The sequence below is a fragment of the Kogia breviceps genome, chromosome 9, assembly GCF_026419965.1.
Source record: "Kogia breviceps isolate mKogBre1 chromosome 9, mKogBre1 haplotype 1, whole genome shotgun sequence".
In the NCBI taxonomy this organism is placed as follows: Eukaryota; Metazoa; Chordata; class Mammalia; order Artiodactyla; family Physeteridae; genus Kogia; species Kogia breviceps.
This window is the reverse complement of record NC_081318.1, coordinates 7,130,883-7,153,284: the sequence shown is the minus strand read 5'-3', so window position 1 is coordinate 7,153,284 and position 22,402 is coordinate 7,130,883. Positions and strand designations below refer to the sequence as shown.

The 22,402-nt window shown below is 44.7% G+C and overlaps 1 protein-coding gene across 1 annotated transcript; it reads left to right on the top strand.

Moving 5' to 3' along the window:
- Positions 1-843: 843 nt before the first annotated feature.
- Positions 844-20,822, top strand: ZNF212 (zinc finger protein 212). The gene is made up of 5 exons (XM_059074296.2): positions 844-1,004; positions 13,598-13,987; positions 14,118-14,244; positions 15,489-15,578; positions 16,380-20,822. The coding sequence occupies exons 1-5, from the start codon at positions 981-983 to the stop codon at positions 17,246-17,248; spliced, it is 1,500 nt and encodes a 499-aa protein (XP_058930279.1). The 5' UTR covers positions 844-980; the 3' UTR covers positions 17,249-20,822.
- Positions 20,823-22,402: the final 1,580 nt, after the last annotated feature.

Below are 22,402 nucleotides of genomic sequence, written 5' to 3'. Positions count from 1 at the left end.
AGATAGTGATAAATGCTATGAAAAATTTTGAGCAGGATAACAAGATTGAGTGTTGGGATGGAGGAGGGTGTTGGGCTGTAGACAGGGTGGACAGGGAATGTCTCTGGGAGGAGGTAAAGTCTGAACTGAGCCCTGCATATTAAGAAGGAGCCAGTCACGTGAACATACTTTCCTGTTGATCTTAGGAGTTTAGCTCTCAGGGGAATTGCTTCATGCCTATCATTTGAGGTGGAAATTCATCGCCTGTCTCTATAGAGACAATGTGGCACAAATTACATAATTACGGTTGCGTGTTGCATACTCAAATGGTAACACAACCATGCTTTTCAATCCAAAACACAGAATGCATGGCTTAACGTGTAGCGTGTGGGCTGGGTATGAAATCAGGGCTATCTTGGATTTTCCAAGGCATGATTACTATCATTGATAAGCTTCAGGGGGTTGGCCTGGGCACCTAACCCACTGCTGATATGAGAAGTGTATTTCTAGTTTCTAAAAAGCGAAATAACAGGTGTACTTTTGGAATAAAACTGCTTGCCATTTGGGACCGTATCTCTTTTCCCCAGCCAGATTACACGTTCTTCCCTCAGAGCAAAGTCTGAATTTTATACTTTTTTGAATCCCTCAAAGCACCTACCAGAGTGCTGGGCACGTAGAAGACACGAAAAGGTCCATGCGTTTGCCTTAAATTCCGAACATGCACTCGACTGGGAAACACCAAGTCCTTTTGTCCCTCTCGGGCTCGGAGTGCCGAGTTGCTGTTCACCCTCCTGCCGCATGGGGGCGCAAAGGGAATGCCGCGCGGTGAGGAGAGCGGCTGGCGCCGGTATTGGCCCGGGAGGGCCGAACTCCCATAATGCACCTTGTATCAACACGGCGCCGGGGGAAGCTTCGAGGAGGGGCCGGGGGCGCCCAGCGGACCCGCACGCACCTCGAGGCGTATCAGGCGGGGCCCGGGTGTTAGGGGGCGAGTGGCAGCCATGGCGGAGTCGGCGCCTGCTCGGGTAAGAGTCCTCTTGGCGCGGACCCGAGGGCGCGTTCGGGACGGCGGAGCCCCGGCCGGGGCGGGGCTTCGAGGTGCGGGGCTGGGCGGCCGTGGTCCGCAGCTGGCGTGGGTCAACACTGACCTCCCCGCGCAACCCCAGAGCTCTGCCCTCCCCCTGTCGGTTTCCTCCGCGTCGGGCCACAGCCCCAGTGCCACGCGCCTTCGCCGAGAAACTTCTCGGAGGTTTGTTTCATGTTCTTGGATTTGCTACCGTCCCTACACGTTTTCGTCGCGCCCTAAGAGAGCCCGTTTCCAGGCTGGCGAGGGGGCGCGGATTGGAAACCCTGGGTCCCCGTCACTGCCAGTGAACTTGCCCGGTGCTTCGGGGACCCCAGGACTCTGCCTCTCCGCGACCAGCTCGTTCTCGGGCTGATGGGTTTCCCTCGTTCCTTCTGCCGTGCTCTCCTGCTACAGACTGCCCTGGGTTGCAGCCGCAGTTTGAAGTCAGGCTGGGCTTCCTCTCTTTGGGACAGGTGTTACCTCACGGTGTAGTTGTTGGCTTTTGTCTGTGAAGCTGTCGATCCTTTCCCTCTCCCCCTTCCCCAGATGCCCCATTCAGGGAATGGCAAGACGCCGAGCTTGGGCACGGTGTCGGGAAACTAGGTGTCAGCCGTAACTCAGCTCTCAGCTATCCACTTTAGTGATTTTAGGCAACTTTGTTCACTTGAAGCCTCCCTTTTCCTTAGCTGTAAGTTGAGAGTGTTGGACTAGTTACTAGACGATCTCAAAGGTTTCTGGCAGCTCTGACAATCTCATATTATTATAAAGTGGTGGTTATTTTGGTGATACAAGATGATTTGTTATAGGAAGGGTAGATGGAGTTTAATTGGTTTTTAGTGCAGCATTTCTCCATCTAGAAACACTTTCAAAATCATGTGAGACCTTTGTGAGAATAGAGGGCTAAGGAGATCCTGTAGTGAAAACTTGACCATGAGCTGGGTTCACTGTATTTGGTTCTTGTAGGAAGTGAGTAAGAACTAAGAGGGGAAGGATTGAAAGACTTAAAGAACACAGTGTTTGCTTTCAACAAATTATGGAAACAAGACACAAAATGTTCATGATATCATGATATTTACCTCGTTTGATTCCTTTAAGTTAAGATGATCCAGTCAAAGACTTGCCTTTTCCCCCAAGATCAAATTGTAGTACTAAAGTCGGGCAGAAGGACAAGTTACTGATTTCCAGAGTACTTCTTGACTGGTCAGTGCGGTTATCTACAAGTCTTCAACAGGCCTTGTTAAAAAGAAGTCTTAAAGATCCTCCAAAACCCCCAACTATGCTTTAAGTAATTTATGGATCTGTCATTGTAGAACATTTTTTTGTTTTTTGTTTTTTTGCGGTACGCGGGCCTCTCACTGTTGTGGCCTTTTCCGTTGCGGAGCACAGGCTCCGGACGCGCAGGTTGAGTGGCCATGGCCCACGGGCCTAGCTGCTCTTTAGCATGTGGGATCTTCCCGGGCTGGGGCACGAACCCGTGTCCCCTGCATCGGCAGGCGGACCCTCAACCACTGTGCCACCAGGGAAGCCCGCAGAATGTATTTAAATTGTTCTCGAGCATATTTCTTTTCTCATCTTCAGATGAAGATTCAGTACCTCTTATTTGACAGTATGGCCAAGTGGGTGCCCTGATGAAAACAACTAAAAATGCTGAGGGGGGGGAAAAACAAATATATTTGAAATGTAGCTAGTAAAGAATACGTGGAGGGGCTTCCCTGGTGGCACAGTGGTTAAGAATCCGCCTGCCAATGCAGGGGACACGGGTTCAATACCTGGCCTGGGAAGATCCCACATGCCGCGGAGCAACTAAGCCCGTGTGCCACAACTACCGAGCCTGCACTCTAGAGCCCGCGTGCCACAGCTACTGAGCCCGAGTGATGCAACTACTGAGGCCCGTGTGCCTGGAGCCTGTGCTCTGCAACAGGAGAAGCCACTGCAATGAGAAGCCCGTGCACCGCAACGCAGAGTAGCCCCCGCTCACCGCAACTGGAGAAAGCCCACATGCAGCAATGAAGACCCAACACAGCCAAAAATAAATAAATTAAATAAATTAAAAAAAAAAAAAAAGAATACGTGGAGCCCAAAGACTAAGTGAAAGATGGAGCACTTAAGAGGTAAGCAGAGTTCTGAAGCCAACTTTGAGGGCATTTGCTGAACATTCATCTGCAGTGTTTATGACCTCAAGGGGCCTGGAAAATAGAAGACAAAACTCAGAGCCTATGGTGGGGAGTCTAAGACGCCTCCTACTCCAGTCTCATAAAACTGAGACTTCAAAGGGCAACATTCAGCGTGAACTGGAAGTAAGCTCTTACCCCCAAGGAGTGAAAATCATGTCAAACCTTGGTGCTGGGAGATGGGTGCAAGGTGCCCCTTGAGAATTCATGTTGACTCTCAAGTGGGTTTATCACCTGAATTCACACGACCTTGGTGTCTGGGAAACCTTAAGCCAAGAATTTAGTTTAAAGTGGAGCCTCCAGCCGTCTATAAGAAATAAGCACAGATCTTCTCCAGAGGAGTCTACACTTAACTCAGACTTCAGATAATTCTCAGATAAAATTCCAAGAAAAATGAATTCACAGAAAAAAGTTATCCAAAAAGCAATGAAAAACTATGAGAAGAAGCCAATAAAATTAATGGGCAACAAAATTAGACCTTCAGAGATTTCAGATATTGCAATTCCAGAAGAAAAACATATTGGAATTCCAGTAGGAAACACACACACACACACACACACACACACACACACACACACAATCTGCACTGGAGGACATAATTGATGAATAGCTAATGACTGAGGATATTGTAGGACTGATGCAAATACTAATGCTTAGAAGTCCCATAGATCCCAATCACGATAAACATAAAGAAATCTCTACCTAGACACATAATAGTGAAAGTACAGAAAACAAGGCAGAGAGAATTCTTAAAAGCAGCCAAACAAAAAAGATTAACTTCAAATGAACCGTTGTAAGGCTGATGAGGTTCAGCTTCTCAGCAACAGTGGAAGCCAGCCAACAGTAGAATGGTTTCATCAAAGGGCTAAAAGAAAATAACTATGTAATCCCATATTTTAAAACTGTGCAAAAGTATCTTTCAAAAAAGAACCAGTAAAATAAAATATTTTCAGACAAATTAAAACTGACAATTTGTTACCAATATACTCTCATTAAAGGAAGTTCTAAAGGATATACTTCAGGTACAAGGAAAATTATCTTAAGTGGAAAGTGAAAGTGTAAGAAAGTATGATGATCCATTAAAATGGGTAAATCTAAACAACTATTGACTGAATAAAACAGTAATAATCTCTTGTGGGTTAAAAACAAAGGCAGAGTTAAAATACATGGCAGCATTGATGTAAACGTTAGGAAGAGATCAGAATTCAGATATTTAAAGGTCTTTGTAAGTAATTTCTAGGATGGTTGCTAAAAGACTAGAAATCGTCTGTATAACTTACAATTTAAAACGGGGGGGCATTTCGTGGACGACGGGTGTGGGAGAGCATCTGTGGGTGCCAGGTGCGAGGGGACTGGGAAGACCCAGCCGAGGGTGTGTGGATTTGAGCATACGCGTTTCTAACCCGAGATCTTGAAATGCATCGTGATTCCTGTCCGTTGCACTGTAAAGTTTATGTAGGTAATCTTGGAAACAATGGTAACAAGACTGAATTGGAACGAGCTTTTGGCTATTATGGACCACTCCAAAGTATGTGGGTTGCTAGAAACCCTCCCGGCTTCGCTTTTGTTGAATTTGAAGATCGCCGAGATGCAGCCAATGCTGTCCGAGAGCTAGATGGGAGAACACTATGTGGCTGCCGAGTAAGAGTGGAACTGTCGAATGGTGAAAAGAGAAGTCGAGGGCTTCCCTGGTGGCTCAGTGGTTGAGAGTCCGCCTGTTGATGCAGGGGACACGGGTTCGTGCCCCGTTCCGGGAGGATCCCACGTGCCATGGAGCGGCTGGGCCCGTGATTCATGGCTGCTGAGCCTACACGTCCGGAGCCTGTGCTCCGCAACGGGAGAGGCCACAACAGACCGCCCTTGAGATGATTATCGGAGGAGGAGTCCTCCACCTCGCCACAGATCTCCAAGACGGAGAAGCTTCTCCCGCAGCCGGAGCAGGTCCCTTTCTAGAGATAGGAGAAGAGAGAGATCACTGTCCCGGGAGAGAAATCACAAGCCGTCCCGATCTTTCTTTAGGTCTCGTAGCCGATCTAGGTCAAATGAAATAGAAAATCAGTTTGCAAGAGGAGTGATGTACAGGAAATAACTTCATTTGACAGGAGTATGTACAGAAAATTCAAGTTTTGTTTGAGATTTCATAAGCTTGGTGCATTTTTAAAATGTTTTAGCTGTTTACATTTGTTTGTCTCTTGGAACAGTGACACATAAAGGTGTAATTCTCTATGGTTTGAAATGGATCATATGAGGCATGTAATATCAAGAATTGTTACTTTACAATGTTCCCTTAAGCAAAATTGAATTTGCTTTGAATTTTTAGGCTTGCATAGACTGGTAATAAACCTCTAACTCCTGCCCAGCTAAAGTGTGATGTTTAATATTACAGAAACAAAACTGGCAAAAATTGAAAAGACTGTAGCTGAGATATGGTATGCAGCTGTAGTTAGGCAGTCTTTAAAAGCTGCTGTGAACACAAAGCCAGCAGGTAAAAATTAAAGCTGCACCCTTAAACTAGATTAGAGGTTTAAAAATTCCACTAGTTTTCACACTGGACAAGAAGTTGTCCAGTGGGTTTAGAATCTAAGAAGTTTCAAGAAAGTTAGTTTACCTTTGCTTTAGGTCATAAGTTCCTTCTGTGTTTGCTGTATATGGATACATAGCTCTTTGTAATATTACTTGGAAATTTGAGACTAGTCAATATACCCATGTCCTGTCAGTTTAAGGGTACATTGTAGAGCTGAACTTTGAGTTACTGTGCAAGATTTTTTTTTTTTTCATGCTGTCATTTGTAATATGTTTTGTGAGAATCCTTGGGATTAAAGTTTTGGTTGCAAAATAAATAAATTAATTAAAGGGGGATAATAAAATTAAAAAATCATCTAAAAGAAGGCAAGAAAGAAGATGGGATAAATAGCACAAAAAAGGTAAAAATAAATAAAAATAGTTCAACAATTACAATAAATGTAAATGGACTAAATGTAGTTAAAAGGCAAAAATTGATAGGATTGGTTAAAGTTCAGCAAATGGCTTATAAGAGCTACAACTGAAAGATAAAGCTATAGAAATGGTTGAATATAACAGGATATGAAAACATGTATCAGGTTAATACTAATCAAAAGAAAAATGGCTTAATTGTATTAATATTGCTAGAGATAGAGGGCTACTACTACTTTTATAATGGTAAAAGACTCAATTTACCAGGCTGATAGGACGTTTCTAATCTTACGTGCACCTAATTATATTGTCTCAAAATATATAAAACAAAAATTGATAGAACTACAAGGAAAATTCATTATCATAGTAGAAATTTTAACACAACCTTAGTATTTTATCAAGCAGAGAAAAACTAGTAAGGGTGTAGTGCATTCAGTAGAACTTTCTGAGATGATGGAAATATTCTCTCTGTCTTGTTCAGTGTAGTAGCTACAAACTACATGTGGCTATTTGAGTACTTGCAATGTGGCTCAATAGCTGAGGAACTGAATTTTTAATTTAATTTTAATTAATTTAAATTTAAGGATCCACATGTTTCTTGTGGCTGTTATATTGGACAACACAGATATAGGGGATAATACTAATTTTTTTATCCATATATCAATATATAATTTCAGTGTTCGGAGAGATTAATGATAAAAGAGAGAAGGCAAAAATACCCCATTAGAAATGAAAGTGTGTTCTGGTGGCTGATGCTGACTGTAGACTGGGACCTTAGGTAGGGTTGTTGAGCAGAACATCACCATCACCACCAACAGCATCCCTCTCCATGTGGCTTGGGATTCTTCAGGTGATTCCAGCACCTACATGCCTATGATTTGCTCTGCTTGACATGGAGTGGGGCAGACACAAACTGCCCCTGACAAACCCCCCTTTAATTGCAGATCCGTGAACAAAATAGATGTTGTCTTAAGCCACAAATTTTGGAATTATTTGTGATATAGCAATTGATGATTGGAACAGATACCTGTGGAATATATTTAAATACCAAAAGGTATTAAAAAATACCTTACAAAAGGAGTATATACTGTGTGTGTGAATTGAAACATTTTATCCTAAAGTTGTCACTTCTCAAATTTATCTATGGATTTGATACAGTGCCAAACAAAATCTCTAAAGATATTTTTATGAAAACTTTCGAGCTTGTAAACTATCAACAGGCCAAAATTAGTCAAGATACTCCTGTAAAATAAGGAGGTGGGACACGTATCAATAATTATCAAAAAGCTGTGGTCATTAAGATGGTAATTTTGGTAAAGCAGTAGAAAAATTGACCCATAGAACAGAACAGAGATGCCAGAAACAGACTGACTGTATGTATGAAAACTTGTTTTATGACAGAGATAGCATTAAAAATTAGTGGGTAAATGATGGATTTTTCATTATATAGTATTAGATCTATTGACTTTCCATATGAAAATTGAGGCTTGCACTGTACACAAATACTGTCTCAGTTCTAGTTGAGATAAATACTTAAATGTGAAAGTCAAAACTATCCAGTGTTTAGAAGACAGTATTGTGGGATATAGATTTTTTTTACACCTGACACAAAAGTTCAAACCACAAAAGAATTAATACTGATAAATCTCAACTACATTAAAACTAAGGACTTTTAATCAAATGATAATAAAGAGAATTTTAAAATGAGGCACAAATAAGGGAAGTTATTTGTAACACATATGACTGATAAAGATTAGTATACAGAATTTACAGAGAAATTGTATGAGACAACCTCATAGATCCTATGAGAAGTCAGATAACCCAAAAGATAAATGGATTAAAGATTTCAGTCAGAGGAAGTTTGAATGGCCAATAAACATAAAAAGATGCTTATCCCTTGTTAAAAAACTAGGAAAATGCAGGTTAAAACCATGATGAGGTATCATTTCAGATCTACTAGAGGGACACAAATTTTAGTTTGACAGTAACAAATGTTGATGAAGCTGTGGAACAGCCAGAATACTTATAGACTTCTGACAGGAATGACATTGGTATGACTGCTTTGGAAAACATTTGACATTATCTGCTTAAGTTCAGGATGTGTATATACCCTATGAGCCAACAATTCCCCTCCTACGACTATACCCTTGGGAAACTTGCCCATGTCCACTAGAAGCCAGACACAATTCTATTTATCATAGCACTGCTTGTAATGACAGAGATGGGGAAACATCAGTAGTGGAATAGAAAAATAAACTGTGGTATAGTCACATGATGGAATATTATACAGCATTGAAAATGAATTAATTAAAGCCACCTGCAACAACAGGCTATTCCCAGGAGTTGTAGAAGAGTGATTTGTTCATATAAAATCCTAAAACACGCAAAATTTAAAGAATATATATTTTTTGGAAACAAACATGAAAAAGGGCAGTTAATAGTAAAAACCAACTTTGGAATAGTAGTTACTTCAGAGAGTTGCACAAAGGACTGTAAAGGTGATATATATAAAACACACACCTACACACACACACAGGCATACCTCATTGTATTGTGCTTTGCTTTATTGCACTTGGTAGATACTGTGTTTCTTACAAACTGAAGGTTTGTGGCAACTCTGTGTTGAGCAAGTCTGTCATCTGCCATTTTTCCAACATATTTGCTCACTTTGTGTCTCTGTGTCACATTTTGGTAATTCTCAAAATAATTTTGAACTTTTTCATTGTTATTATAATTGTTATGGTGATCTGTGAACTTTGAGGTTAGTATTACAGAAAGAAGGCACAGATGATGGTCAGCATTTTTTAGCTGAGAAAATTTAATTTTTTAATTAAGGTATATACTTTTTTTAGACATAATGCCATTGCATTAGACTACAGAATAGTGTAAACATAACTTTTTCTATGTACCAGAAAACCAAAAAATTCATGTGACTTGCTTTATTGTGATACTTGCTTTAAGAACCCACAGTATTCTCCGAGGTATGCTGTGTGCATGTGTATATGTGTGTGTGTGTATGTGTGTATATACATATATATTTAATTTTAATTAATTAATTTTTTAAACTGAGTGGTGGTTACATGGAGATTTGTTGCCACTTCTTTATATATTTTATGTATTATGTAAATATTCTTTTTTAAATTATTCAATATTAAAAAGTCATGGTATCTCAGAGTTAGAAGTGACCTTAAATATCATCTAGTCCAGCTTAAGCAAGTATCACTTTAGAACATTATTTAATTGTTTAGTGTTTTACTCAAGCAGATTGTAGTGTCTTAACAACAGGGGCTGTGTCTTGTACTTAATGAGTTTCAGACCATGGCTGCAGGCCCAATGTATGATACATGATCTGACACTATGATACAATATGCGAGCAGGACTGTCCCGGAAAATCTAGAAATACAGTCAGTGTAAGTATACTTTAAAAAAATTTCTCACTACCTTCAGGAATATTCTTATATATGGAATTTAAGGAAAAAATTATGGAGGAATACGTGTTTATTGAAAAAGTCAAACAAGCAATAGTTTATAATCAAAGATTAAAATTCCTCTCTCTCATGTCCTGAGGCTGACTTGTGTTAGTATAGTTTGGTGAATATCTTCCCAAACCTTTTTGTGTGTGGAAACATATACACATATCTTTTCTCTTCTTTAGGAAAATGAAGTCAGAATAAATATATTTCCGTAAAAGTTGACAGCCTATCAATGTATGATGAACAGTCTTCCAAACCATACATATAGATCTAACTCATTCTTTTGAACAGTCGTATAACATCATCTTTGGTTGTGCCATAATTTATTTAACCATCCTCTTATTAATAGACATCTAGAGGGGGTTCCCTCATGGTCCAGTGGTTAGGACTCGGTGCTTTCACTGCCGTGGCCCGGGTTTAATCCCTGGTTGGGGAACCAAGATACTGCAAGCCACGTGGTGTGGCCAAAAAAAAAAATTACACATCTAGATTATTCCCAGGTTTTGGCTATTCCAGAGAATGTTGCCAGTAATCATCTTTGTATGTATGTCACTTAACAATAATGCCATTTATTTTTGAAGATTCCCATCGTGGTATTACTAGGTGAAAGGGTTTTTAATGACTTTCTGGATATTTTCTTTCCTCACAGTTTGTAGTATTTTTCACTCCTTCCAGGAGTGTTAGGAAAGTGCCACTTTTCCCACGTCATAGTCCGCTCCGAATGTTTTTCCTGTCCCTTTCTTTCATATTTCTCAACCTCGTGGGTGAAAAGTGGTTTCACTTGGTTGTATCTGCATTCCTGACTGCTAATGAGGCTGTCTTTTCATTGGCTTATTGACCACCTGCATTTCCACTTTCGCAAATTATTTATAGTTGCAGTTTTATCTTTGGGTTGTTTATCTTTTCTTTGTACTTCATATCTTGTTTACAAATATTCTCTCCCTGTTTGTTTTTAGACTTTGTTTATGGTATCTTTTATGATAGCTAATATTTTCTCCTTCCTTAACACTCTGAGTGCTGTTTACTGAGATACAATTTACATACAGTAAAATTTACTCCTTTAGCATAACTGTAGTTAAGTGAGTTTTGAAAAATATGTAGCCATCGTATTACCAAGTTACAGAATATTGTCATCATCCCAGAAATTACTCCTAAGTAATTAATTTCCCCCAATCCTGGCCTCTGGCAACCACTGCTCTCTGTTTTGTGTCTATAGTTTTGCCTTTTCCTCAATGTCAGGTAAATGGAATACAGTATGTAGCATTTTGTGTCTGGCTTCTTTCACGTAGCCTAGTGATTTTGATATTTACCCATGTTGTTACAAGTCTCAATAATTTGTTCCTTTTTATTGCTGAGGAGTATTCTGATATATGATATGTCTTTCCTAGGGCTGCTGTAAAAAAAAAAATCCCACCAGCTAGGTGGCTTAACCAAAAAATTTATTGTCTCACAGTTCTGGAGGCTAGAAGTCTGAAATCAGGGTGTCCACTGGGTTGGTTCCTTATGAGGACCGTGAGGGAGAGTCTGTTCCATGCCTCTCCCCTAGCTCTGGTGGTGCCAGGTGTTTCCTTGACTTGTTGCCGCATAACTCCAACCTCTGCCTCCCATTTTCACGTGGTTGTCTTCTCCCTGTATGTGCCTTCACATTGTCTCTTCTCTCTCTGTGTGTTTGTCTTGTCCGTATTTCTCCTTCTTTATTAGGACACCAGTCACATTGGATTAGAGCCCACCATCATGACCTCATTTTAACTTGATTACTCGGTAAAGACTATCTCCAAGTAAAATCACACTGTGAGGTACTAGGGGTTAGGACGTCCACATACCTTTTGGGGGAGACACAATTCAACCCATAACATATGAATGGACACAGTTTGTCTGTTTATCCGTTCACCAGTTGATGGACATTCAAATTGTTTCTGTCATGATAGATAATCTAAAACAAAAGAAAAGCGGAACCTTGGCTTGCCTGCTCTTTTTAGCCTTTGACTGTGTGGAACAGGAGGGATGTTATTTCTCTGCTCAGATCCCAACCCACCTTCCTGTTTGGAAAAAGTGCTAGAAAGCAACACAGTGCTGGCCACAGAAAGGAAAGAAGAAATTCCAAAAAACTAGAGACTTAGAGACTTAAAGTTAAAAGCAGAACATGTGATGAAATGAATTTACCCAGTAATCTAATTTTTTTGTTTCATTTGTATTTTTCTTTTATATTAAACTTTTCTTTAAATCTTTTTTAAGGGGGATATTTAAGCTCAATAATGAACTGAGTTGGTTAACTGGAGTAGGTCATGGCCAAACTTAAGTGTTCAGTTCTGTGCCGGTTGGTTTCATCTTGACCCCTCTTTCTCCAGACCATAAGCTCTGGCCCTGGCCGTTCTTTCAAAGATATTTCCTTTCAGTGCCTTGTTCTCAGCGTCCTCATTATGCTTAGAGAAGCAGCCTTGAATCAAGTATATGCTGTTACACTTGAGAATATGAAGTTTCAGGGGTTTAGGACTGAAATGAACATGCAGTGGGACAGTGAGGGCAAGAGGGCAGTTCAGGAAGACTTCCCAAGTGTTGGTTTTAGTAATTTTTTTTGCGGTACACGGGCCTCTCACTGTCGTGGCCTCTCCAGTTGCGGAGCACAGGCTCCGGACGCGCAGGCTCAGCGGCCATGGCTCACGGGCCCAGCCGCTCCGCGGCACGTGGGATCTTCCCGGACCGGGGCACGAACCCGTGTCTCCTGCATCGGCAGGTGGACTCTCAACCACTGCGCCACCAGGGAAGCCTGGTTTTAGTAATTTTGAGGTTCAGCCACAGTGATTTTTCTACTGTCAGGGACAGACCATAAAAATGTGAAGTCTAAGGACAATGTCGGAGGACTTAGTCAAGTCATTTAAGTAAATGTTTATGAAGGATTTAGTAGGTGTTTTCACTATACTAGTTGCTGGGGTGCAAAGATGAATGAGGTGAGTCTTGTAGGTCCTGCTAAGGAATTTTGCCTTGATTGTGGGGAGCCACTGAAAGGTTTTTAGCAGGGCTGACATGATCAACTACGCAGTGAAGCAGGAATGTGAAGTTGAGTGTGGATGTAAGTTACATCATTTATCATAGCAAAAGTATTAGAAATAGTCCAAAATATCAAGTAGAAAGAAATGGGCTTAAAAAATGAATACTGATGCAGGAAAGTCTTACGGAATATGCTGACAGTGAAACACAGGTACCAAAACATGTACAATATGATTGCAGTTTTGTTGAAAAAGAAATAAGTTAAAAGGTGAAAAAAACGTATAGGAAATACACCAAAATTCCAACAGCTTATTTCTGGATGGTGGTATTTTACATACATTTTTCTTTCTTTCTTCTTTTCAGTTTTTTCTTGTTTACAGTATAGAGGTGTAGTTTGCAGTATCAGAATGTAAAAGCACCTGCTTTTTATTTTTATTTATGTTTTTCATGCTTTTATTAGTTTACTAAGTGGTATATGCCTCTTAATCTTTTTGAAAATAAATTTATTTATTTATTTATTTTTGGCTGTGTTGGGTCTTCGTTGGTGTGCGCGGGCTTTCTCTAGTTGCAGCGATCGGGGCTACTCTTTGTTGCGGTGCGCGGGCTTCTTATTGTCGTGGCTTCTCATGTTGTGGAGCAGGGCTCTAGGTGCGCAGGCTTCAGTAGTTGTGGCACATGGGTCAGTAGTTGTAGTTTGCGGGCTCTAGAGCGCAGGCTCAGTAGTTGTGGCACATGGGCTTAGTTGCTCCATGGCATGTGGGCTCTTCCCGGGCCAGGGCTCAAACCCGTGTCCCTTGCATTGGCAGGTGGATTCTTAACCACTGTGCCACCAGGGAAGCCCCGCACATGCTTTTTAAATTTAAAAAAAAGAAGAGAAGTAAAAACTAGGTGCTGTAAGTGCTCCTGGACCCACTGGACCCATTGTGTTTTTTCACCTGTTGTTTGTAAGTGACACTGACTGCCTGACCCTGTATCTGGTTCTTCAGCACAGGAGGAAGCGCCGCTCCACCCCTTTGACTTCCTCCACGCTGCTCCCACAAGCACCAGAGAAAAGCTCCTATTTGCAGACCACAGATATCTCACTCTGGACCGTGGTGGCCGCTATTCAAGCCGTGGAGAAGAAGATGGAGTCCCAGGCCGCCCGGCTGCAGAGCCTGGAGGGCCGAACGGGGACGGCCGAGAAGAAGCTGGCCGACTGCGAGAAGACGGCCGTGGAGTTGGGGAACCAGCTGGAGGGCAAGTGGGCGGTGCTGGGGACCCTGCTGCAGGAGTACGGGCTGCTGCAGAGGCGGCTGGAGAACGTGGAGAATCTGCTGAGGAACAGGAACTTCTGGGTCCTGCGGCTGCCCCCGGGCAGCAAGGGTGAGGCCCCCAAGGTAAGCCTTGAGGGTTGAGAGTCAGACCCGAGGGGGTGGGCCCAGCCCTTTGTTAGTGAAGATTCTCAGTGGCTGGCTTTCCTTTGTGGCTCTGATGGGAGACACTCACCGTGTGACATTGTGATTTCAGGTGCCCAGGTCACTTGAAAGTGATGGAGTCTGTGTTTCAGAGCGGGAGCGGGAGAGCCTGGAGGGCTGGCAGAAGGAGCTCTATGCGAATGTGATGAAAAGCAACTATGAGGCTCTGGTCTCCCTCAGTAAGTAGCAGCTTTCTCCCTAGAATTTGCTCTCAGGCATCCTATGGTTCTTGGCCAAGTAGCTTGTGACCCAGGCTGCACCTGTGATTCTAGTGGGCTGTGGGTCCTCTCTTGGCCTCAGGCAGCTTGAGAAATGGGAGTCTCCAGGCCCTCAGCGTATGAAGACTTTTGGAAAGGTCTTGGTGTTGTGCATTTTGTGTTTCTTCTCCGTGCTCATGTAGTCAGTTCTTTTTAAAAAACAAAAAAAAATTAATTAACTAATTTGGTTGCACCGGGTCTTAGTTGCGGCAGGTGGGCTCCTTAGTTGTGGCATGTGAACTCTTAGTTGCGGCATGCATGTGGGATCTAGTTCCCTGACCGGGGATCAAACCCAGGCCCCCTGCCCTGGGAGCTTGGAGTCTTAACCCCTGTGCCACCAGGGAAGTCCCAGTCAGTTCTTGATAATATTTACTAGATGTCATTGTGTGCCTTAGAGTATAACACGGCTAGGGTTCCTCATGCTGCTTTTAATACTTAGGACTGCTTGACAAGAAACCCTTTGTTGCCCGGGATGGGCAGACAGCACGGGCTCAGCAAACACTGTTTCTTGGCGTTTACCTGGAATTACAGATGGTCCTTGTGGTCCCAGTGTTCCTTTTGTGTTGATGAGAAGTGCTGATTGATAGATGTACATCTTTATATGTAAAATATGGGCTATTACATAATAAACGCATTTTGTTTGGTTGACAAAATCTTTTAGAACCTAGGTCCGCGGAGCCTTGTCAAGAAGGCCAGCGTGCCTGGAGCGAAGTTGGGGGGTGGGGAGGGAAGTAGCAAATGGGTCAGAGGTGGGACTGTGTGACCTCGACTGGGTCACGTGTTCTGCTAGTGGCTGTCTCCTTGTCTGTCATAGTGGGGGATAGCGGTGCTTACCTTACCTTGCAGGGTTGTAGCCCAGATGAACTTAGATACCCGGGGAGGAGCCCACGTCTGTGGGTGGCAATGGTGGTGTTGGAAGCAAAGCAGTGGGCTCTGAAGCCTGACCACCTGTGCCTCAAGCGGCTGAGAAGGGGCATTGAAGGCAGCAGTTAGCTGAATGGATCACTCGAATTGGCCATAATTTTCGAATTGTCCCAAACTGCTAAGGGAGAGTGACTTTGAATCTTTTGAAGTTTTAATATCAGCTCCTTGACATTGGTCACCTTGTTCATCGGCAAATGACCAGTACTCTCTCCGGGGCTCACACTGTGCCGTTTCCAACCCAGAGGTGCTCGGCCAGCCAGAAGGAGAAGCGGAGTTGGGGACAGAGATGCTGGGTGACTTGGAGGAGGAGGACTCCCATGGTGTCCACCCAGGTGAGTGGCTCCAGAATACGCCACCCCACGCCCGCTCCCTGCGGCCTGTAGTGAGCTGCCCCGCTGCTAAACTGCCAAAGGCTGATTGTTCGTAACCCCATCTGGCATTTATTTGTTCTGAAGTCCTTTATGATTATCACCAGTTCACCTGTTATATGTGTATCTTACCTCCTTAACTGCTGTGTGGAGTCCCTAAGGTTCACGGCCGTGTCATACTTCTGTGTGCCCTGCGGACAGTGCAGAGTGTCTAATAGGCCTTGGTCAAAACCCACTGGAGGCTGGGAATGGGGTCGGTCAGATCTTCAGGAGTGAAGCTAACTGGGTAAAGGGGCAGGAGAAACCGTTGTAAACCAGGTAATTTGGGGAGAATGTGCAGGAAGAACAGAGCTGGATATGTGAATTTTTCAGCTACAGGTTTAGTTGTTTGGTTTTTAAAAATTATTCTCATTTATTATTTTAACACTCTGTAACACTTAAATTAGCTTAGGTGTTGCCTGTGTATATTTTACCATTTTCCACAGAGTTGAATACAAATTTGTGGACAAGCTTGGAGAATTTATAACACTGTTCTGTACGAATAACATATTCGGATTTCCAATCAGTATGTCTCTACCTGAGTATAGGTTACATTTTCAGGTCTTGCAGCCCAGTCTGTCTCATCCTCTTCCAAATTATCCTGATTCCCTTGATCCTGGGGTACTTTGATTTGAGCCCTTCTGAAATTCGCACGTTTGTTCCGCTCTGAAAAAACCGAAGGTGCTAGAATGTGATCTTTTTTGTGGCTCTTCTTTCTCTTGGCAGTGGAAGGGGTTATGATCAAGCAGGAGATACAGTACACGCAGGACAGCTCTGCGGATCTTCCTGGAGAGTTCTCGGGCATTGCCGAAGAGCACGCCTTCCTGAGCCCGGAGCAGCCTGAGCTCTGGGATGGTCAGGGACGTTCTGTCCTCTTGGAATCGGGTCCCGGGGACACTAATCCAGAGGAGCCCACCGAGGGCAGTAGAGACCCCAGCGGTGGCAGAACTCTGGGCTGCCCCCCGAAGCAGAAGTCGAACGGGCAGCTGCAGCTGGGTCCGCAGTGTGGGCAGGGCCTGAAGCTGAAAAGGGACACTGCCGGCCCCGACGAATGTTCCGAGTGTGAGGCCATCTTCCGCTGTAAGCAGCAGCTGGCCGCACATCTGCGGACCCACTCAGGATGGGAGCCTTACACGGCCTCGGAGCCAGAGGAGAGCCTTCGGCCCCGGCCCCGGCCCCGGCTTAAGCCCCAGCCCCGGAAGGCGAAGCTGCACCAGTGTGACGTGTGCACGAGGAGCTTCGGCTGCAGGGTGAGCCTGCTGGCCCACCAGCGCTGCCACCTGCAGGAGGGGCCCGCTGCCGGCCACCGGGCCCAGGAGCGCTTCTCACCCAACAGCCTGGTCGCCCTGCCCGGCCACATCCCGTGGAGGAAAAGCCGGAGCGCCCTCATCTGTGGTTACTGCGGCAAGAGCTTCAGCCACCCGTCCGACCTGGTGCGGCACCAGCGCATCCACACGGGCGAGCGGCCCTACAGCTGCCCTGAGTGTGAGAAGAGCTTTGTCCAGAAGCAGCATCTCCTGCAGCACCAGAAGATCCACCAGCGGGAGCGGGGTGGGCCAGCCCTGGAGCCCGGAAGGCCCAACGGCCTGCTTTAGGGGTGCCAGCCCCTCGCCCGACTGGGGGAGGCGGAGGGGGCTGGCGCTGTCCCCCCGAAGAGACAGTGTGGCATCAGGGACTGACTCCTTTCTGAGGGGATTCACTTTGATTTGCGTTCCCTTGACCAGGCGCCAGGCCGAGCCCAGAGGCCGTCCTGAAAACCATGGAAGAGGAAGAGCCGGGGCCAGGCCTCTCCTGCTGTCTTTGCCCTGCTGCCGAGTTTGCCGTCTCTGTGGCACCGCCGAGTCTCTGCTCCTCCCATCCGAGCTGATAGTCGTGGGCTGCGGTTGGCTCTCTGAGCTCGCAGGGCTGGTGGCCTGTGCCAGGGCCCATCCCGGCATTCAGGTCTTCCCGAGGGTTGAGTCGGGCCAAAGGAGTGAGCAGATATGTGGAAGCGTAGCCCTCTAGCTGCTCTTCTTTTGTCATCTCCTTGTTAATAACAAGTAGAAGAAATAATTTAAATGAACTGCTTACCGTGCTCTGAAGAACCTTTTTTTTTTTGGAATTAGATTGTAGTTGGTTAAAAAAAAAAGTCTGACAATTTTTAAATTTCCAGAGTTGTAGAAGTTGTTCCTAACATGGGGACTGGGCCTGCCCTCGGGGAGGGGATCATTTATGGGGCTCTTTTAGCCCACCCACATTTAGTTAGGCCGGAGATCAGGGCCGTAGTGCTGGGCTCCCTCTTGTGTGGGTCTTGGCACTCCGGGATAGGGCTACCTGACCGAGAGGAGGAGGGTAGTAGGGTTAGACCCCAGAGGCCCCTGCTGGGAATGAAGGGTCCTGTAAAGGAGCTGAGATACGGTCCTGCTTCTCTGAGTTTGGGTTTCTCTCTGCTCTTCCATCCCATCCTTGCTGCGGTTCTGCAGTCTCCCAGCGTAGAAGACTACTTTTTACTTAAGGCTGTTCAGCTTATACCAGTGGTTACTGGAGTTGGTCTTTATTATACCAGTTGTTTCTTGAGGTTGTTCAGATCACACACTTTCCACAGTAGTTCTGGGATTGACTATTCCTGAAATGATGGGAAAAAAGCACACAGATGCCCATCTCTCAGGCGTGTTGAATGCCTGCCCCACTGTTATTTGGGGAGATGAGAGTGGGCTCCTGGGTCCTATGTGAATGTCCCCTTTGATGTGTGCAGTTGCCTAGAATAAAACTTACTACTAGCGGAAAAACAAAAACAAAAACAACCCACAAAACTCCTGTTTGATGTGTTTCTCCATTTGTCAAGAATACCCTCCTGGGACCAAGATGGAGGCAGTGCCTGAGCTGGAGCCGCGCCAGAGGCCTGATGGCACGGCCTGACCTGCATCCTTCCTTAAACCTAGGGAGATGAGAAGAGGCGTGTATGGGAATACCAGCGCCTGTGGTGACCGAGGGCTGCGGGCAGTCTGAGCGTCAGGAGGTAGAGGGGGCAGGCGAGACACGGTGGGTGCGCCAGGAGTCCTGGGGAGCAGTTAGGGGTATTGGCTTAGCTACACACGTGGCCGTAGGGGTCCATCTCAAACATGGTGCTGAGCGGCGAATGTAAGAAGTTGAACCAGATCTATAACACGATACCCTTTCTGTACATTAAAAACACGTACACAAAACAAATCACTTTGTAAGAACACGTAGAAGCGAAAAGTTACAGAAAGGCATTATGGTTGCCCATGGGATGAGTGAGTGGGATACGGGGTTGAGAAGGGACAAATGAAATAAATAGATAAAAATGAGCTTGGTCGCTGTAAGGTAAGGGATTATCTTGGTGTAGAAACGGAATGTGGAGGGAAGCTGTCGCAGGGCAGCGCCGTGAGAGGTGCTCAGCTTCCCCGTATGGAGGAAAACGGCTGGAGCATCTCTCCTAAATCCCTTCTCCAATCTCCCGCCTGCGAGTTTCTGCATTAGAGATACCCCCCTATCCCACCCTTGGCTATTCTTACCTCCCAGTGAGCGCTTTAATGTGACCAGCCTTTGCCTCGCATCATGGGGAGAAAAAGTACAAGATAGGGTCCTATTTCTCCAGCAAAGTTAGGTTCTTCTTGAGGCAGGGAAATGATTGTCTTAATCCATCAGACTGCTGTAATAATGGCTAATGTTTACTGAGCACTCATGTGCTAGTCACTGTTTTAAGTTTTTCACGTAAAAATGAACTTAATCCTCACAAGACCCTATGTGGTGGGTATGATTATTACCCCATTTCACATGTGAGATGCGGGAAGAGACCTGAAAGGTGATGGAGAAGCAGAGGTGGCTGTGAACCAGGCCTTCTTGCTTCAGTGCTCACACACTCCACCACAGGCTCTGTTGCTTCTGGTTGACCACGATTAAGTACCTCGTGTCTGGGTTGGATTCTAAGTCCTTGTTACCCAAAGTGTGGTCTCTGCACCAGAAGCATTGGCACCCCCTGGGAGCTTGGTAGAAAGGCAGGCTCTGAGACTCACTCAGTCAGAATCTGCATTTTCACAGGATCTCCAGGTCATGCTCTGCACACACAATACACTGTTTTAAGTGATACCAAAAAATCTTGCCCGCTTCAACTGTCCTTCATTGAAAGTCTGCTCTGCTGGGTGATGAGAAGGAAACAGACTGTGCAGCTGCCTGAAGGACAGGGACGATCAAGTTAGATTAAATCAACACATAGTGAAGAGTGAAATGCCAAACATCAGAGACGAATCTGTCCAATCTCCTCCTTCCTGTTCCACCAGGTAAGGGCCTAATCATCGCCCACCTAGTTTTCACTCAGTAACCTAACTGGTCTCCTACCCTTGATCACGTCCTTTTTGCTACCAGGGTTATTGTCCTGGAACACAAATTGGACGTGGGCTTTCCTCAGAGCCTTGCGGTGCACTGACTGGCCACTGATAAAGAGCAAGCTTTTAAGTGTAGAGCTCAAGACTTGGACAACCTAACCTACTCTGGGTTTGTTCACTTTTCACGCTGAGCTCTCTATGCTGCTGCCACAGTGGGATTCCCGTCATCTAGTCAATAAGCCGTACTTTCCCACGACTGAATTCAGCGCAGGCTTTCCCTCTCTGGGGAATGCCCTTCTCTGTGAACCAAGTACTATCTATTTTTCACTACTCAGTTTGTAGGCCCCCTTTTGTGAAAGCTTCCCTTGTTCATTTCTTTTATTCAACAAATATATGTTGAGCACCTATTATTTAGGTACTGTTTTAAATACTTGGGGTATGTGAGTGTACAGAACAACAGTCTTTGCCCTAGTTGAGTTTACATTCTATCAAAATACATTTCCTTTAAAAAAATTTTTTTTAATTGAAGTATAGTTAATGTACAACATGTAAGTTACAGGTGTACAGTATAGCAATTCACAATTTTTAAAGGTTATACTCCATTTATAGTTATAAAATGCTGGCTATATTCCCTGTGCTGTACAGTATATCCTTGTAGCTTATTTTATGCATAATAGTTTGTACCTCTCAATCCCCTACCCCTATGCTGTCCCTGCCCCCTTCCCTGTCCCCATTGGTAACCACTAGTTTGTTCTCTATATCTGTGAGTCTATTTCTTTTTTGTTATATTCACTAGTTTGTTGTATTTTTTAGATTCCACATATAAGTGATACCATACAGTATTTGTCTTTCTCTGTCTGACTTATTTCACTGGCATAATACTCTCCACGTCCATCCATGCTGTGCAAATGGCATTATTTCATTCTTTTTTATGGCCGAGTAGTACTCCACTGTATATATGTACCACATCTTCTTTATCCATTCATCTGTTGACGGACGCTTAGGTTGCTTCCGTATCTTGACAATTGTAAATAATGCTGCTGTGAACAGTGGGGTGGAAATCTGTTCCCTTCTTGTCCTGTACCTTTGCATAGCCTTAGATTTTGTTCACTGGTGAATATCTGAGTAGCCTCCTGTGCAGAGTCTACAGAGGGAGGGATAAAAGGTTAAATCAGATTTTGTTCTTGGGCTCACAGGCTCTCAAGGGACTTTAATAGAAGATAGAAAGTGAAGCTAAAATTCTGTAAGAGAACAATTACATTCAAGTTGCAGGACATTGGGAAAGGCTTTATGAGAGATGACATTTGAGCTGGACCTTTAAGGATGAGATGAAGGACATTCTAAAAAGGAGAGACATGACCAAACTAGACCTTATGGGGCATGTACCAATAAACACCAATTCATTCGACCTGGCTGGAGGGTGGGGTGGGAGGAGGGGAGTAGTGGCGGACGTGGCTGGAAAGAGAGGTTGGGGTCAGACTAAGGAGCTTGGATTGTATTGAGTTAGTAATGGGGAGCTGAGAGTTTTGAGCAAAAGGGTGACCTGAATCTAGCTGCGATTTGGGACTATTGACCTAAGAAGAGGTACAGCATGCTTTTGCTGTTGCCGGGGTGGGGGATACGTTAGAAGGTTTTTGAGTGAGAACAGCAAGAGCCACTGAGGATCTGACTGGGTGCAGCTTCAGCGGGAAAAGAGTGATGGACAAGATCACCAAGGTAGAGTCAACAGGAGGCAGTGCTCTTTGAAGGCAGGGACCAGGTCTTAATTGTATCCAGATTGCACAGCTCTGAGCATGGGGGCTTCCCACATAGATGGTCACCGCACGTTTACTGAATGAACAGGTATAACAGGAATTCAGAGGATAGGGAGCTCAGTGCTGTCTGAACTAGGGAGGGCTTCGTGGAGGAAGGCAGGTTTGGTTATACTTCTGGTCTCCATCTGCTAATACTTCCCCTCCTACCACTTTACAATTCTGCGTGGGTCCACTTTCTAATCTAAAGGTAGGGTGAGGGGGCCACGGGAATTCTCTCTCTGAGCTGCCCCATCTCCTGACTGAGGGCACTAGCACTTGAGTATCTTGACCACCCCCAAACCCTACGTGACCCTAAGGGGTTGTTTCAGTGGCCCTCACCTCCTGACCAGCCCACCTTCTGCAGCACAGGCTGATGGCCAACTGTCTCAGAGTGGGCTGCACCTGGGTGGAGTCACCCCTGTCCCTGCAGGGTCTGTGCCTCTACTTTGGAAATCCAGTGTTGTCAGCTCGCCCAGAGGTATTCAGGCCCTGGAGACTTGATCCAAAAAAGAGCAAATCCACAGGAGACAGATTAATAACGAAGGATGCAAGTAATTTTAATTTACATTAGAGCTACACCTGGCCTGACACCCAGGCCGGTCTGCTCTGGAAACCACATTATGGTGTCAAG

Bases quoted from the DNA above. Each gene is read 5' to 3' on its own strand.
- ZNF212 (XM_059074296.2), top strand. From the start codon at position 981: ATGGCGGAGTCGGCGCCTGCTCGG. The intron at 13,988-14,117 runs GTAAGCCTTGAG...TTGTGATTTCAG, and splicing joins GCAAGGGTGAGGCCCCCAAG to GTGCCCAGGTCACTTGAAAG. The intron at 14,245-15,488 runs GTAAGTAGCAGC...TTTCCAACCCAG, and splicing joins TGAGGCTCTGGTCTCCCTCA to AGGTGCTCGGCCAGCCAGAA.